This window comes from Dipodomys merriami, unplaced genomic scaffold (genome assembly GCF_024711535.1).
Source record: "Dipodomys merriami isolate MVZ:Mamm:240054 unplaced genomic scaffold, mDipMer1.0.p SCAF_91, whole genome shotgun sequence".
NCBI classification, from domain to species: Eukaryota; Metazoa; Chordata; class Mammalia; order Rodentia; family Heteromyidae; genus Dipodomys; species Dipodomys merriami.
In genome coordinates, this window is record NW_027206524.1 from 1,149,280 (window position 1) to 1,163,562 (window position 14,283).

Here is a 14,283-nt window from a genome sequence, read left to right on the forward strand (position 1 = left end):
CTCTGGTTTGACCCATTGATGCAGTTGTTACTTATTCTTGAGTTTCTATTGAGATTTTCTTGACTTCTTGTCGCTCTTCCTGTGGCTTTATTCAAGATGGATTTTCTTACAGCTCTTCCTCCAGGGAAGAGACAAGAAGACAGTATCAGTTTATTGGAGGAAATTTCTACCAATACCTTTTAATTTCAAAAGTATAGTCTTTAATAATTTTAAGCAAATTCTTTCCCCTTGAGATCTTAACTTTGAGAAAACAAGTAGAGTTTAAGTTCCTATAATTTCTGAGATAAATGAGGGTAAAAGGAGAGGGAACAGAGTTGAACAGGACCTGTTTCTCCAAGAAAGCTAATTTGAGGCTCTTGTTGGAATTGGTAGCTCTCTGGAATAGAAGATGTGACCTTGTTTTCCCTAGATTCTGGAGCATTATTGTAATTTCAGCTTTAGAGTAGAGTTTTAAGTTAGTTTATTTATGACTGTTGACACAGACACCCACCCTTAAAATTACATGCTTTGGTTAATAATTTAAAATGTGGAATGTGTAACCTTTTCTGATTTACTATGGGTGGTAAGAGTTGGAAAGTCTCCATATGCCCTGTTTATTCACTTTGAAGTTCTCAAGTTTAACTGAATCCCAGTGTTTCTTATGGTGGCAGACAAGTGATGTTTAGGGGTGTTTGGTTGTTGTTTTGTTCTCTCTTTTGTTCTTCTCTTTGCATTTGCAGTCTTTATACAAATATTGGATTTGCAGTCTTTTACATATATTCATTTGTATCTTGAGACAGTAAAATCAATTTGGAAATCATTTTAATGTAGCAGTGGACCAGAATACTCTCAAATTTACAAGTTACTGAAAACATCTTTCCTTCAGGCATCTGGTAGATATTTTACATGTCAGCATATTGCACTATAAAAGTGTATTGCAAAAGTACATTATAAGTAAGAAGTGGGAAGATCTGTTAGTCATTTCTAGTGAAATATAAGATATATCACCTGATTCTTACCTAACTATAATCATTAGATATGGCTAATTGTATTATTTACAGATAAATGCTCTTGTTGGACTTATAGTCAGTAAGTTTGTTTAAGTCAATTATATAAGCCAAGTGAAATTTTGGGCTCAATTTGGTGGTATTAAGTAGAGTGAGTTTTCTTTCCTGTTGTTTCCTAGTGTGTATATTATCAAAAATTGATGGTTTTGCTTGTGCCTGTGTTACTTGCTAATAAAAGTGATACCTTTCTTCCAAAGACCATTAGTTTACTCCTTGACCTCTGAAATAACCCTCAGTGACAGCTGAATGGGTTCTTTTGTGTACTGATTGCTTTTCTCCAGGCAGCCACTAAGTAATGAGCAGAGCATGGTTTCCCTCTCCATTTATAGCTTTGGAAGGGTGAAAGGGACAGGGTTTGGACTCTCCATATATGGTCCTTGGAGAGTTGGAAAGAGTGGTTGGGGTGCTCTTGGAGGCAGAAAACTAGACATGATGAGATAAAAATAAATTGGCAGGGGATGTTTGCAATTGAAATTCCAATCCCTCTGAGGAGGGCAGAGGGTGCTGGGAAAGGGGCATATGTAGAAAGTCAGATCTGCTGCATTATTTGTCTCCTTCCATTTGAAGATTTGGCTATGACACATACTTCCAAAGTTCGTGTTTCTAGTTTGTTTTCTATAGCTTTGTCTTGCATGGTTGTGACTGTCCTTTATGCAAAGAAAGAAATGTTTTTAAGAAAAAGAGAGTGTATTTTTGGAAACCTCAGTTCTCTAAGACATCATTTGAGGCACCAGAAAAGACGTCAAGAAAGGGAAAATGGGACAGGTGCTTATGCAGGGGTAGGCTGGCTGGCCAAGGGCGGGTGGCTCTAATTATGTCTGAAGACGCTCTTTATATATATTATCCTTTTATTATTCCTTTTGCTTGTCTGGATTTCTGGCCTCAAGGAACATATTTTTAAAGTATCTTGTCAGTTGTCCACTGAATTTAAAGATACTATATTTGCACAGAAGTTCTATAAAAATTATCAGGAGTTATTTTAGTTTGGTGAGCGTAGGTACAATATCGGTTTTGGAATGTAATCTCACTTTTAGGAGAATTTTATAGTCTTAGTAATGCCTATGAATTAAGTCAGAGGTGACCTGGTTTTGTACTGTTGAGTTAGAAAGTATTTGGGAGCCCACCAAGGAAAAGGACTGTTGTCTTTGAAAAGAGTGAAAAAGCAGAGTGAAATCCAGTAAAGAGATGAGAAGGAGCAGAAAAGGCAGAGTCAGACAAGGAATAGAGGCTGAATGTGGCTTAATTTTGAAGCTGGAGCTAAGTCCTTGTTTTGTTTTTTGAAATACATACAATAGCATAAGATGTACTGTTAAACTCAGGAAACTGAGCTAATAATCAGAAATATCCATTAAAAATAATGACAAAAATGGAAGGGTTGGACAAGATAATGAAGCGTTCCAGGTTTTGTCTATGGGCTTCTATAATGACATTTATTTGTTGTGTGTTATGTGGCAGAAAAAAGTCAAATAATTCCCCATCTTCTCCTCCCCCCCCAAAAGAAACTGTTCTACTGGCTTTGATGCTTTTAGCTATCATTTTGAGTTGGGAGACTAGTGAATTGTCTGCAGGTATTAGTGTGTTGCTTCTTAACAGTGTCTGAGACTGGGACACCAATATGGCTTTGGTTTCAGTTTTAAATTTTAGTAGCGTTAGTAAGGAATACAGACTATATAAGTAATATGTTTTACTAGCTAATTTATGTAGGAAATTGTTTTTGCCCTGTATTTCTTCTTGGAATCAAGGGTATGGAAGGTATTCTTTACTTTGGGAAATTCTTCTTTCTGTCCTCCTTGCCTCGCTTTTTCCAAATTCTGGGCACATAGCAGCTCTCTCTTTTCTGTGGCAGGTGTGCATCCTATTGGCTGGCTGGTATTTCTTGTTTTTTCCCCCTCTTTATTCTTTTTAAGTGGGGGAGGGAGTATAAAATATATGTATGGGTACATGCAATAATGTTGTAATGTTTCTTGTTGTTTAATTGATAATTAATTGCAAAGTAATTGTTTGATTGATAACATGTTTGAGTAAATGCTAAATTAGTTTTTTTTTCTAATGTAATGAATTTGAAATCTAGCATTCTTGTAACAATGTGTCTATGTTTGTCTGTCTGTGTCTGTCTAATAGTAATTAATATCTGTGGTCCTTACCTGGAAGAGGAAGTACAGCTTTAAAGAATAACAAAAGACTTTGTGTCTTAGACCCTTCGCAGGTGTTACAGTCGGGTGAAAGAACATGGTGTTGGGAAAAGAAAGAGCAGTTACACATTTGAACAGTTGGAACAGGTGTTTGGTCAGGGAGGATGGGATGCTCAGCCCTGCCAGCCTGTACTTATTAACAGTAGTGGCTTGTACCAGGAGCTGGAGTCAGATGGCAGCACTATGGAGGACTATTCACAGGAGGACTGGGGAAACCACAGTCAGGATCTCCATGGCTATCCAACAGATCAGGAATTGGGTAAGAATATCAGTAGATATGACATTGTGTGTGTGTTTGCTTGCTTGGTATGTGTCCTGGCATGTTCTATCTGATGATGACTTCTGGTACTCTTTCCCCTGTCCACACAAGAATCACCAGTCTGTTTAGGACAGTATGAGTATCTTTGGTATAGCCTCAGACTGCCAGCTAGTACTTGAAGGTTTGGAGACCATCTTCTTAAAAGCAGAATTGCCAGGTGCCAGTGGCTCCTGGCTGTAATCCTAGCTACTTAGGAGGTTGAGGTCTGAGGATCACAGTGCAAAGCCACCCATGCAGAAAAATCTGTAGGACTCTTATCTCCAGTAAACTACTCAGAAAAAGCTGGAAGTGGCATTGTGGCTCAAGTGGTAGAATGCTAGCTTTGAGCACAGAGAGGCTCAGGGACAGTGCCCCAGCCTTGAGTTTAAGCCCAAGGAGGACTGGGTGTGTGTGTGATAAAGCAGAATAATTAATTCTTAGTCAAGAAGGTTCAATGACAGGTAGAATCCTACACAATTCTAAATACCCTGAAAATAATATTGACTCTTGGCCCAACTACCGTAAGTGAATCTTTCCATTCATTCTATCTGTGATTTGAAAAACAGCCCCTCCCAGACTTTAATCTGAACAAGAAATGAGATGAAGTCTTGGTTTATAATGAGAAGAGTTGATATGTAGTCGGTGTCAGTGATAACACTCTACCATACTTCTAAGGGTTTCCACATGACTGAATACTGTGATTTATATACAGTGAATATGCTCAAAACGGAAAATGAAATTCCCTGTCATCAGGTCTCAGTTTGTGTGACACGATTAAGGTGTTCTTGTTTGCTAGTTTCTTTTTGCATTAAGTACTCCAATTCTGATTTTGATTATTTGGAAGTACTGATCCAGTTTTTGCTGCAACATTATATACTAAATAACCAGGTGTATAATCAGTGTTTACTTTAAAGTAAATATTCTTCATCTTCAGTGAGGTACTCAGACAACCCCTAAGGAAGTATGTGTAGATTGGTCATATATAGAGTTGTTTCCCTTCCATAAGGTGCAAGTCTACAGGCTCTGTTTTTACAGACTTCCTGATGGTAGATAAATGCTAATTAAAAGGATAAAGGATCAACTGATAATAAGTCTCTTACAAATATGGTTTTTAAATAGTCTCAAATATTGGAAGAAAGAGGCTATAAAACTGCAAGACTGGTAAGAGTTAAGGATTAAAAAAATATGAAGGACTTACCAAAATGATCACTACTTTTTAATTTCACAATAGCAATAAGGTCTATATTACGTTGTTATTCTACAACCTTGATTTTACCCTACAGAGTTAAGTCACCCAAACCTTTGGCAGCATGGAGGGGGAGGCAAAATATGCTGATCCTGATATGTGGGGTATAATTGTTCTGTAAAACCTACACAGAAAATCTAAGTAGAACAGAATTATTTCATTTTTGTTCCTTTAAAATCATGTCTGCAGTGAAATTAAGCTTTAAGCTCCCAGCCAGAAATCCCCTGGTGACCTTGAAGAATTTTATACTTGTGGAGCTGGTTTCTGATCTTGCATATAAATGTATGCATCTCATTATATAAGAGTTATATTTATAAAACTAGCATTAGACAATGTTGGACATCAGAATTCAGGCCTAGTATTGCAAAGTATGGAATGCGCAGTAAATATAGCTGCTTATCTACATAAATGTTTGCCATCACTTAGGAAAATATAATCTGTTTCAATTGTTTGCTTTTCAGATGAAATACCTGTCACAAAAAGAACACTAAAAATAAAACAAGAGTCTTCTGAAGAAGCACAGTAAGTAAATGCTTCACCTTTGCATGACGTGGGTCTGCCTGTTTATTGGCATTGGGAGAATCGGTGGGTAGCTAGACATTAAAGTTCAGCTGTACCTCCTCCCATTAGTTTAAAATTTCCAGCAGGAACCTGAAATGGTGAGAATTTTACAAAGTGCAAAAAAGAAATAATAGGGGCTAGTATGTAGCTCAGTGGCAAAGCGCGCTTGCCTAGCAAGTGCAATGTCCTGGGTTCGATCCCCAGTACCAAAAAAGAAAAGACAAAAAAAAAAAAAAAAAGAAAGAAAGAATAGATGAAAATAGTGTAGATGGTGTTTACCTATATTTTAATAGTTAAATTTGATCTTTAAATAAGATAAAAAGATGAATCACAGAGACTTAAGCATATTTGGGAGTAGGTGAAATGATAAGAAAGCCACATAAATATATAAATTCCTTACAGTCTTAAAACTTGGAAATCAAAAAGTAAGAACTTATGTAACAAGATGTACAAGACACTATGTTGAAAATGAACTTACATCCTGGGGGAGGGGGGCCAGGAGGGAGGAGTTGAGGAGGTAGGAGGGGAAGAGATGGTAGGGGGAAAACAAAGGAGGGGGTAACAATGCTTGATAGGAGGGCTGGGAAGGTGGCTCAGTGGTAGAGCGCTTGCCTTGCATGCATGAGGCCCTGGGTTCAATTCCTTAGCACCACATAAGCAAAAAGAAAAAAGCTGGAAGTGACGCTGTGGCTCAAGTGGTAGAGCTACTAGCCTTGAGCTGAAGAGCAGAGGGACAGTGCCCAGGGCTAGAGTTCAGGCCCCACGACCCGACCCAAAAAAACAGAAAACAAAACAAAACAAAAAAATGCTCGATAGGAAATGTACTCATTACCTTACTCATGTAACTGTAACCCCTCTGTACAGTATCTTTGCAATGATATATATATTTTTAAAAAGTAAGAACTTAGATGACCTATTTCCTCATTTGGAAAAGAAAGTAGCTCCTGGAGGAAGGAGTGAAAAGTCCAGATATGGAACAAAATTGTTTTGTTCCCTCTAAGATTTAAACATTTTTTGTTAGGCTTACAGTTGTTCTCAATAGGTAAGTTAGTTTCTGTTGAAATTTATTAATGAGAATATATTACAAGTTAGTTAGATGCAAGTGGGGATCTCCATTTTCCAACTGGTAATCTTGCAGCATTCTTAGCACCCACTTGTTCTTGTGTGTTTCATTCCATGCATGTAATCTTGATATCTGAGAGAGAGGAGAAAAAAAAAAGGAGGCAAGTTGAAAAAGACTGTGCTAGATAACAAGCAGTACCTCAGGGGCACAGAAGTAGGGTTTTTTGTTTTTGTTTTTGTTTTTTTGCCAGTCCTGGGGCTTGAACTCAGGGCCTGGGCCTGTCCCTGAGCTTTTTTTGCTCAAGGCTAGTACTCTACCACTTGAGCCACAGCACCATGCCCAGCTTTTTCTGTTTATGTGGAAGTGAGGATTGAACCCAGGGCTTCATGCATGCTAAGTAAGCACTCTACCACTAAGCCACATTCCCAGCTCCAGAAGTTTTAACTCCGCAAATCACTACTACTATCACCCTTTTACCGGCAACTGTTTTCCTTTTCAAAATATCTCTTTGGAATTAAAGAATTCCCTATGTTACTTGGTCCCATGTTTGGGAAGACGTAAGCATTCAAGGATTAGAAATTATTTCCCAAAATTGTAGTCATTTCTCCAACCCTCAAAAAAGAAAGCTTATGACAAAAATCAGTTATGTTTCAGGCCATTACTTGTGGAATTTAGTTAACTTTAAGACTATGACATCAAAGCATACCAAAGGAAAGGAAACATTACTATTTTAAAAAAGGAATTATTAGGCTGGGAGCTGGTGGCTCACACCAGTCCTAGCTATTAGGAGGCTGAGATCTGAGTATCGTGGTTCAAATCCAGCCTGGGCAGGAAAGTCTGTGAGACTCTTATCTCCAATTTACCACCAGAAAACCGGAAGTGGTGCTGTGGCTCAAGTGGTAGGGTGCTAGCCTTGAGCTGAAGAACTTAGGGACAGCACCCAAGCAAGCCCCAGAGTTCAATACCCGCAACCAACCAAAAAAACAAAAAACAAAACAAAACAAAAAACCCCAAGGAATTATTAGACCTGGGAGCAGTGTCTTACCACTGTAATCCTAACTGCTCAGGAAGCAAAAACTTGGGAGGATTGCAGTTCAAGGTCAGCCTGGGTAAGAAGTTTGTAAGACTCCTATTTCAACAGAAAAAGCTAGGTGTGATGATGTGCATACCAGTCACCCAAGTATAAAAAGGAAGCATTTAGGAAAATCAGTCTAGGCCAGCCCAGGGAAAGAGCTAGACCTGTCTAAAAATTAAAGCAAAAAGGGTTAGAGGCATGGCTCAAGTGGTAGAACTTCTGCGTAGCAAGTGTAAGGTCCTGAGTTCAAACCCCACCCCCCACCCCCACACACAAGAGCTACTGGCTTTCTCTTTCTCCTTTATAGTCACTTGAGACCTATAGAGGGGCTCAGCTGATCTAAGTGGATGTAAACTTTAACTTCACAGAGTTGATGTGAACAGTTTCAAACCACTTGAATTTTTTTTTAATTTTTTATTGTGAAAATACTGTACAGAGGGATTACAATTAAATAGGCAAGGTAATGAATACATTTCTTATCAAGCATTGTTGCCTCCTCCTTTATTTCTCCCTCCCATCCCTTCCTATCTCCCCCCCCAATTAAAAATTTTTTTTTCAATTTTTTTTTTTTTTTTTTTTGGTGGCTGGAGCTGCAGAAACCAGGAAGTATAGTAGACAGTCTTTGTGCTCCCTTACTTTGGGACTCTAATATGTCCCTTGAGCTCAGATTGGCTTCCAGCTCGCTTAGCAGGGCAGGCAACAGGCTCTAGAGAACTATCTAGTTTGTGCTGCCCTTTTCCAGGTTTCATCTCAGGAACAAGATTTTCTAACTAGCTTCCTGAGAGGTCATTTATTCCCCAGTGCAGTAGTTTCTTCAGAACTGTCACTATTGGTATCTGATTATTGCATTCCTGCTGTAGGGCTATGACTTCAGAAGAGGACAAGGAAATGTGGCTATGAAAGTTTTCCTTTAAGGCATTGACCAACATAAGTGACGGAGTGCTTTCATGGCTCCCAAGGAGAGGACTAGTTCCCTTGGAACACAGTGATTTCATCTAGATGGCCACTCTTGGACACTTGAGGCGCTTCCAAGACTAACTAATAGGTAGAGGGTAAAATCCAGGGCAGGCTTAGGCCCCAAGAAGCAGCTGATGACAAAATGTTAGCTCTTTGTCTTCTTACAGAGCAAGTTTGGGAAAATAACAGGGCAGACTAGATAGTACAGACAATAAGAGTAAAGCTTCCCCCCAAAATTCCAGAAGCTGTTTCCCTGAAGTTACAAGAATTTATTACAAAAGTCTGAAACCTCCTTGAAAGAATCTGTTAGCAAATTTTTCTTGCCTGTTTGATTGTGAGTGCACTTGTTGAGTGCTTTTGAATCTAAGGCCTGTAATTGAGAGAATATATTTGTTTATCTAGTAAACCAATCTTACAGTGTTAAAATTTTGCCATACTCCAGAAACTTACAAATGCTTATATATTTATATAAATTGCACAAATGTCAGTTTACAAATCATGAGTGACCTGTGAAATGAGAATCTCATGCATTTTTTATCTTATCAAAATCAAAATAAACTTTATAGTGCCTTGACAGAAAGTATTCTAGAATAATATCAATTCATTGTCTTAAACGTGTGTGTGTGTGTGTGTGTGTGTGTGTGTGTGTGTGTGTGTGTGTGTGTGTGTGTGTGTGTGTGTGTGTGTGTGTGTGTGTGTGTGTGTGTGTGTGTGTGTGTGTGTGTGTGTACTGGGGCTTGAACCCTTGGTTTTAGGGGAAAAAATATATAAGTAATGGAAAAATAAATTCCTAGGAACTCTGTAGGGGATGTTCTTGGATTTAGGGTAAAATGGCTATTATATCAGACAGCCAGGTAAAAAACATTTTTATCATCACAGAAAGTTCTGTTGGATAGCACTGTTCTAGACACCGGAGGAATTTGACTGTTACTTTTCTTTTTAGGAAGCGAGACATTATGCAGAATATTGTACAAATTTTGGAATCAGTACAGTTGAAATGGGAACTGTTTCAGAGCTGGACAGACTTTTCAAGACTTCATCTTTCTAATAAACTGGCCATTTTTGGAATTGGTTATAATACCCGTTGGAAAGAGGATATCCGGTACCATTATGCTGAGATCAGCTCCCAGGTGCCCCTTGGCAAGCGCCTTCGGGAGTACTTCAACTCCGAGAAGCCTGAGGGACGGATCATTATGACTCGAGTACAAAAAATGAATTGGAAAAACGTTTACTACAAATTTTTAGAGATCACTATTAGTGAAGCTAGGTGCTTGGAGCTGCACATGGAGATTGACTGGATACCCATTGCCCACTCCAAACCAACTGGTGGGAATGTTGTTCAATATTTATTGCCAGGAGGGATTCCAAAAAGCCCAGGCCTTTATGCCATCGGCTATGAAGAATGTATTGAAAGGCCACTCACACCTCACTTGGAGCGACGCTCTTTAGACCCAGGAAAAGAAGGCCGGGTCGACCTGGAAAGCCTTTCAGCACAAGCCTCCTTACAGGTGGAAATCGAGCCCACCCGAATTATCTATTGCTACCTCGGGATTGCTGAGGTCAGGACTCTTCAGCAATGCTTGTTTTTACATTTCCAAGCAAATACCAAAACCTTCAGCAAAGATTGGGTTGGTATTAATGGGTTTTTGTCTCAGAACTGTATTGTGGATCCTGGAGTTTCTCCCAAATCCATCTATATCAAATTTGTAGAAGTAGAGAGGGATTTTCTTTCCGCTGGCTCTTTAGTTGAGTGCCTGGAAAAAGCCATTGGATACCCCTTGAAATTTAACAATTGAATGTCATCCTTCATAAGGATGTGGGCTCATCCTTCCCTCTTCTACTTGTTTCCCGGTATCCTGCCCACCCTCATCCAGATGCTGCCATCAGACTCTTCATGGACACTTTCTCCACGAATGGGCCAGTACAGCCTCTTAAGGAATCATAGTAGACTTGGGCAAAAAAACAGACCTCACCTAACAAACGCTCATTTTGAGCAAGCAAGATATCCAGTGGACTTGCATGGTGGGTCAGTCATTTCTTTTTTAAAGATCAACAATTTTTAAATGGATTTTAGAGCCCTAATATAAACAAGTGTAGGTACATTCCATATTGGACAAAACTTATACTTTGAGTTTCATATGAAATTGAAAAATTGTATTTTTTTCACAATGTTTCATTTTTACACATCTCTATGTCTCTATATAAGTATTATTTACAACCCTGAATAAATAAGCAATAGATAATGGCAAGTTAAAACTTGAGTCACAGTAAGTAAGACTTTTTCAGTATCACCTTTAGCTACAATTGTATATAATTTAGTTTCATTTTTTTCACCAACCAAGTGTTTTTGCTATTTCCAATCAGTGTTGCCTGCAAAGACCTTTGTTTCTGTGATGTACCAACTTTATGGTTGTGTTGCCATTTAAAATTTTTATATATTAAAAGTATTAAAGTAATTCCTGATCTGTTGGCATAGTTGCGCTTTCTGTAGCAGGGTGGCCACCCACACCCACACCACCACACTGGTGAAGGGGACAGTGCTCTGCCTCTCCTGCTATGAATGAACAAAGCAAGATCACTCTGCACTCGCTCTATATCCCACTGACCATGATCGCTGTTTCTTGTCTGAGTGCCAAAGATCTCTGAATATATCTCATTTGTGGTGGTGTTTTGTTTTTTTTTTTTTTTGAGAAAAAGGATATTCCTTCTGATCTTGGGAACATAAATTTGTAAGAGACTTTCATTTCTCCCTAGTTTGTATACTCAGTACTCAGACAAATCACATGACAGGTACAGATAGAAACTTGATGTCATCTTGCTGTGTTTAAAACAGGAATAAGGATCCAGTGGAAACATTAAGCACACACACACTTCCATTTGGAAGATAACTTGTGTTCAATTTTTTTTTTTAGAAATTTCCAGCGAATTAGCCACCACTTTACTTGGAGGTTAGTGTTCTTGGCTAAGAATAGCTTACTATTATTACTGCTTAGAGCAGTGGCAAGATCACTTTGGTCTCATGACAGGAACTTCTTAGGTTAATTAATTTAGTGCATCCCCAACACCTCTTAGGTGCTTTGTTTTAATTTACTCCAAGTCCAGGTAAAAGCTGTAATTCTCCCAGTTTCAATATAGTATTAAAAATAATGTTTACATTGTTAAAAATGTTCTTTCCCCACAACCTGACTGATCTCAAATCAGTGATTTCAGATTCTGGTACCTTTTGGCTCTTTAATGCTTAGTTGAGTCTGGGCTTATGGAGCTGGCTTTTTTCTGATGTGAGTTACTAAAAATAGGTGCTAGTTCTGGAAGAGTATAAATGCCCTATTTGTGGCTTGTAAGGCAGAGCCTTAGGAACTTATAAGTCTCTTTGGGATTTGAAATTGTGGGTCCTAATGCAGTAGATTTTCATAGTAGTTAGTGTTAAGTGAAAAAAAAGTATTATTACCAAGATTATTACATGGCATTTCCAAAACTGACACTGACCAATCCCAGAACTGATATTAGTACTTCAGGCATTTTTTCCCCCTCCATCCTATTTGCTGTTTTATGGCTAGGGAAGGACATTTTGGGAACACTGAGGATGTTCTGCACCTACCTACTGTTCCTGAGAATGGAGCATCACTGGACAACTGATGAGTCAGCATGGAGAAGATGACAGTGTGAGAGCAGTGTTTTTAGCAGTGTTTTTACCATTTGGTTTGAAACTGGTTGGGTAAGGGAAAGAGGACAAAACCAAGCATTGGAAAAAGGCATGCCAAAAAAAAAGTAGCTTAATGATACAGAGAATCCTGTTTCTGGACAGAACAGAGGTTGCTGAATAACAGCATTGTTAAAAACCAGGAATAGACTATTGAGGCCTTAATTAATTAGCTTCTGATTCAGGGGGGACAGACACTATATTCATACAACTCAGGAAACTTTTAGGAAGATCTGAGATACGTGATTGGAAGAAGTCTTACCATACTATGAACTTACATGGTCATATTAATAATCAACTTAAAAATAATTTTGTTCAGATATAGAGAGGCTACTATTTCATAAGTCTGGTAATGAATACATTTTTTTCCCACAATGTCACCCCTTTTATTGTCACCCTTTCATCCCTGCCCACAAGTTACATTTTCCACATAGTGTCTACTGAATAGCATGATTACATTTGTTCACCCTTCCTCATGTTAACAACTTTCTTTCCCATGTGTCAAGTTATTAGCGATCTGAATTCTGAAGGAAAAAGCTACAGGAAGTGACAGCTAAGGCTCTAATTTACACAGAGCTTTGTAAGACTGAGCACACTTGTATGATTAAATGAATCATAACTAAGACCACTGCCTTTCTAGAACGGAATTATTTGAGGTGACAACTCTGGTCTGGAACAAAAGTACAGGAGACGCTTTGCAATGTACACTAAAGTCAAGAAAATTTTGAGGGTGGTAGAATAGGAGAAACCAACAGTCTCCCACCCTACTCTTTGGCCATCCTCATTCCAGCAGATGTGACCTATTCCTGCAGTCAACCGAGCTGCCAAGTGTCAGATTCCAGGGATGACAAGAGCAGCCCAGTGTTTGCATGGGTGTTTCTCATAGCCACTGCATGACAGGTATTTGAGGAGCAGCCAGGCATGCCACACTTGGTCCACTGTGCACAGCACATCCACACTGTGTCTGATGGGGCCACGGGGATCGTACTCAAAGGATGAATTGTGTGGAATACATACAATCTGCTAGGCCTGGCTGCTTTTATTCCTACACGTTTGTGCCTCCTTCGAAGTGGGCAGCACCGGGAATTCGTGGTCATGCCTTCTGCTCCCCGTGATCTTTGCCTCTGTCTTGGGAGTTTTGTTGTTTCTCTTAGGAACAGGTGCGCGCACTTCCCTGAGGGAGCCGCCGCCGGCAGGGGGCGCGCGTGCGCCTTGGCCTCCGGGCGAAGGCGGGGTGAGGGGGGGCGCCCGGCGGTTCAATTAAATTCACTGCGAACAAGATGTAGTCTTGGGAATTAAAAGATCAGAGCGGGCTTAAGCCGTTCGCTGCAGTGATGGGAGTTAGCGAAGATACAGGGGATGAAGAAGAATGGGGAAACCGTCCTGTCCGCCTCTGCGCAAGCCTCCTCCTCCTCGGCTCCAGTCGGCAGAAGGCCTGGAGGCTGTTCATTCCCCTGGAAAGGAGCTGGGAAGGAACGCAGTGCTCAGCTCCACCTTGCGCCACTCTTCCCAGTTCAGGATGTGAGTCAAAAGGCCCCGGCGGTCCTCAGGCCAGATCTTTGCTGGGTCTGTGGGAATCGCCCCGAGCCCCTCTGCGCCTCGGAGGGGCGGTGCGCGCGCCCTCGGGCCGCCAGGTGGCTGGGGAGTTGGGGTGGGGTGCGGCCAGAGCCCTTCCGGCCGCGCACCCGCCCCTCCCGGCGCAGGGAAGTGGTGGATGGCCGCTGCGGACGGAGGCGCTTCCCGCCGCGCAGCGCTCTGCCCGGCCTTCCCAAGGCTGACCCGGTCAGAGCCCCAAGCTCGGAGCAGGTTATTCGGGCCGAGCCCAGGGTGGGCTGGTTTGCTCTTCACAGTGTCAGAGGTGTGAGCCGCTGCTGGACTTCAGACTCTCCAGATTCCCTCCAGTCACCCCCTTCCTCCTTCCCGGGGGCAGTGTATGACGCACAAGTGTCCCTTCTTGCTCCCTGGGTCAGTTCGTGAGATGTCACGACTTATCCGACCCCTGCCCGAGGTCTGACAGCTGAGGCCACCGATCTCAGGGTCCAAGCGCTGGGAGCACTCCCCTCCTCCCCTCCCTCCCCCCCCCACGGGTCCTGCCATCCCGCCCCGCCCCCCGGGCGGCGACCTCTCCACCCTCCCCATGCCCCG

General features: G+C 40.8%; 1 protein-coding gene across 4 annotated transcripts in view; it reads left to right on the forward strand.

Annotated features, from left to right (window-relative positions):
* The window catches only part of LOC138821384 (myb/SANT-like DNA-binding domain-containing protein 2), a 29,071-nt gene extending 18,177 nt beyond the window's left edge, over positions 1-10,894 (forward strand). For 3 of the 4 annotated variants that reach the window (XM_070013572.1, XM_070013574.1, XM_070013573.1), the window contains 3 exons: positions 3,398-3,497; positions 5,244-5,304; positions 9,382-10,894. In XM_070013572.1, coding sequence (XP_069869673.1) covers positions 3,398-3,497; positions 5,244-5,304; positions 9,382-10,234 — 1,014 coding nt within the window. In that variant the 3' untranslated portion in view covers positions 10,235-10,894. Of the gene's footprint in view, positions 1-3,241; positions 3,498-5,243; positions 5,305-9,381 lie in introns of all 4 variants that reach the window. The other variant, XM_070013571.1, reaches the window with a different exon arrangement.
* Positions 10,895-14,283: the final 3,389 nt, after the last annotated feature.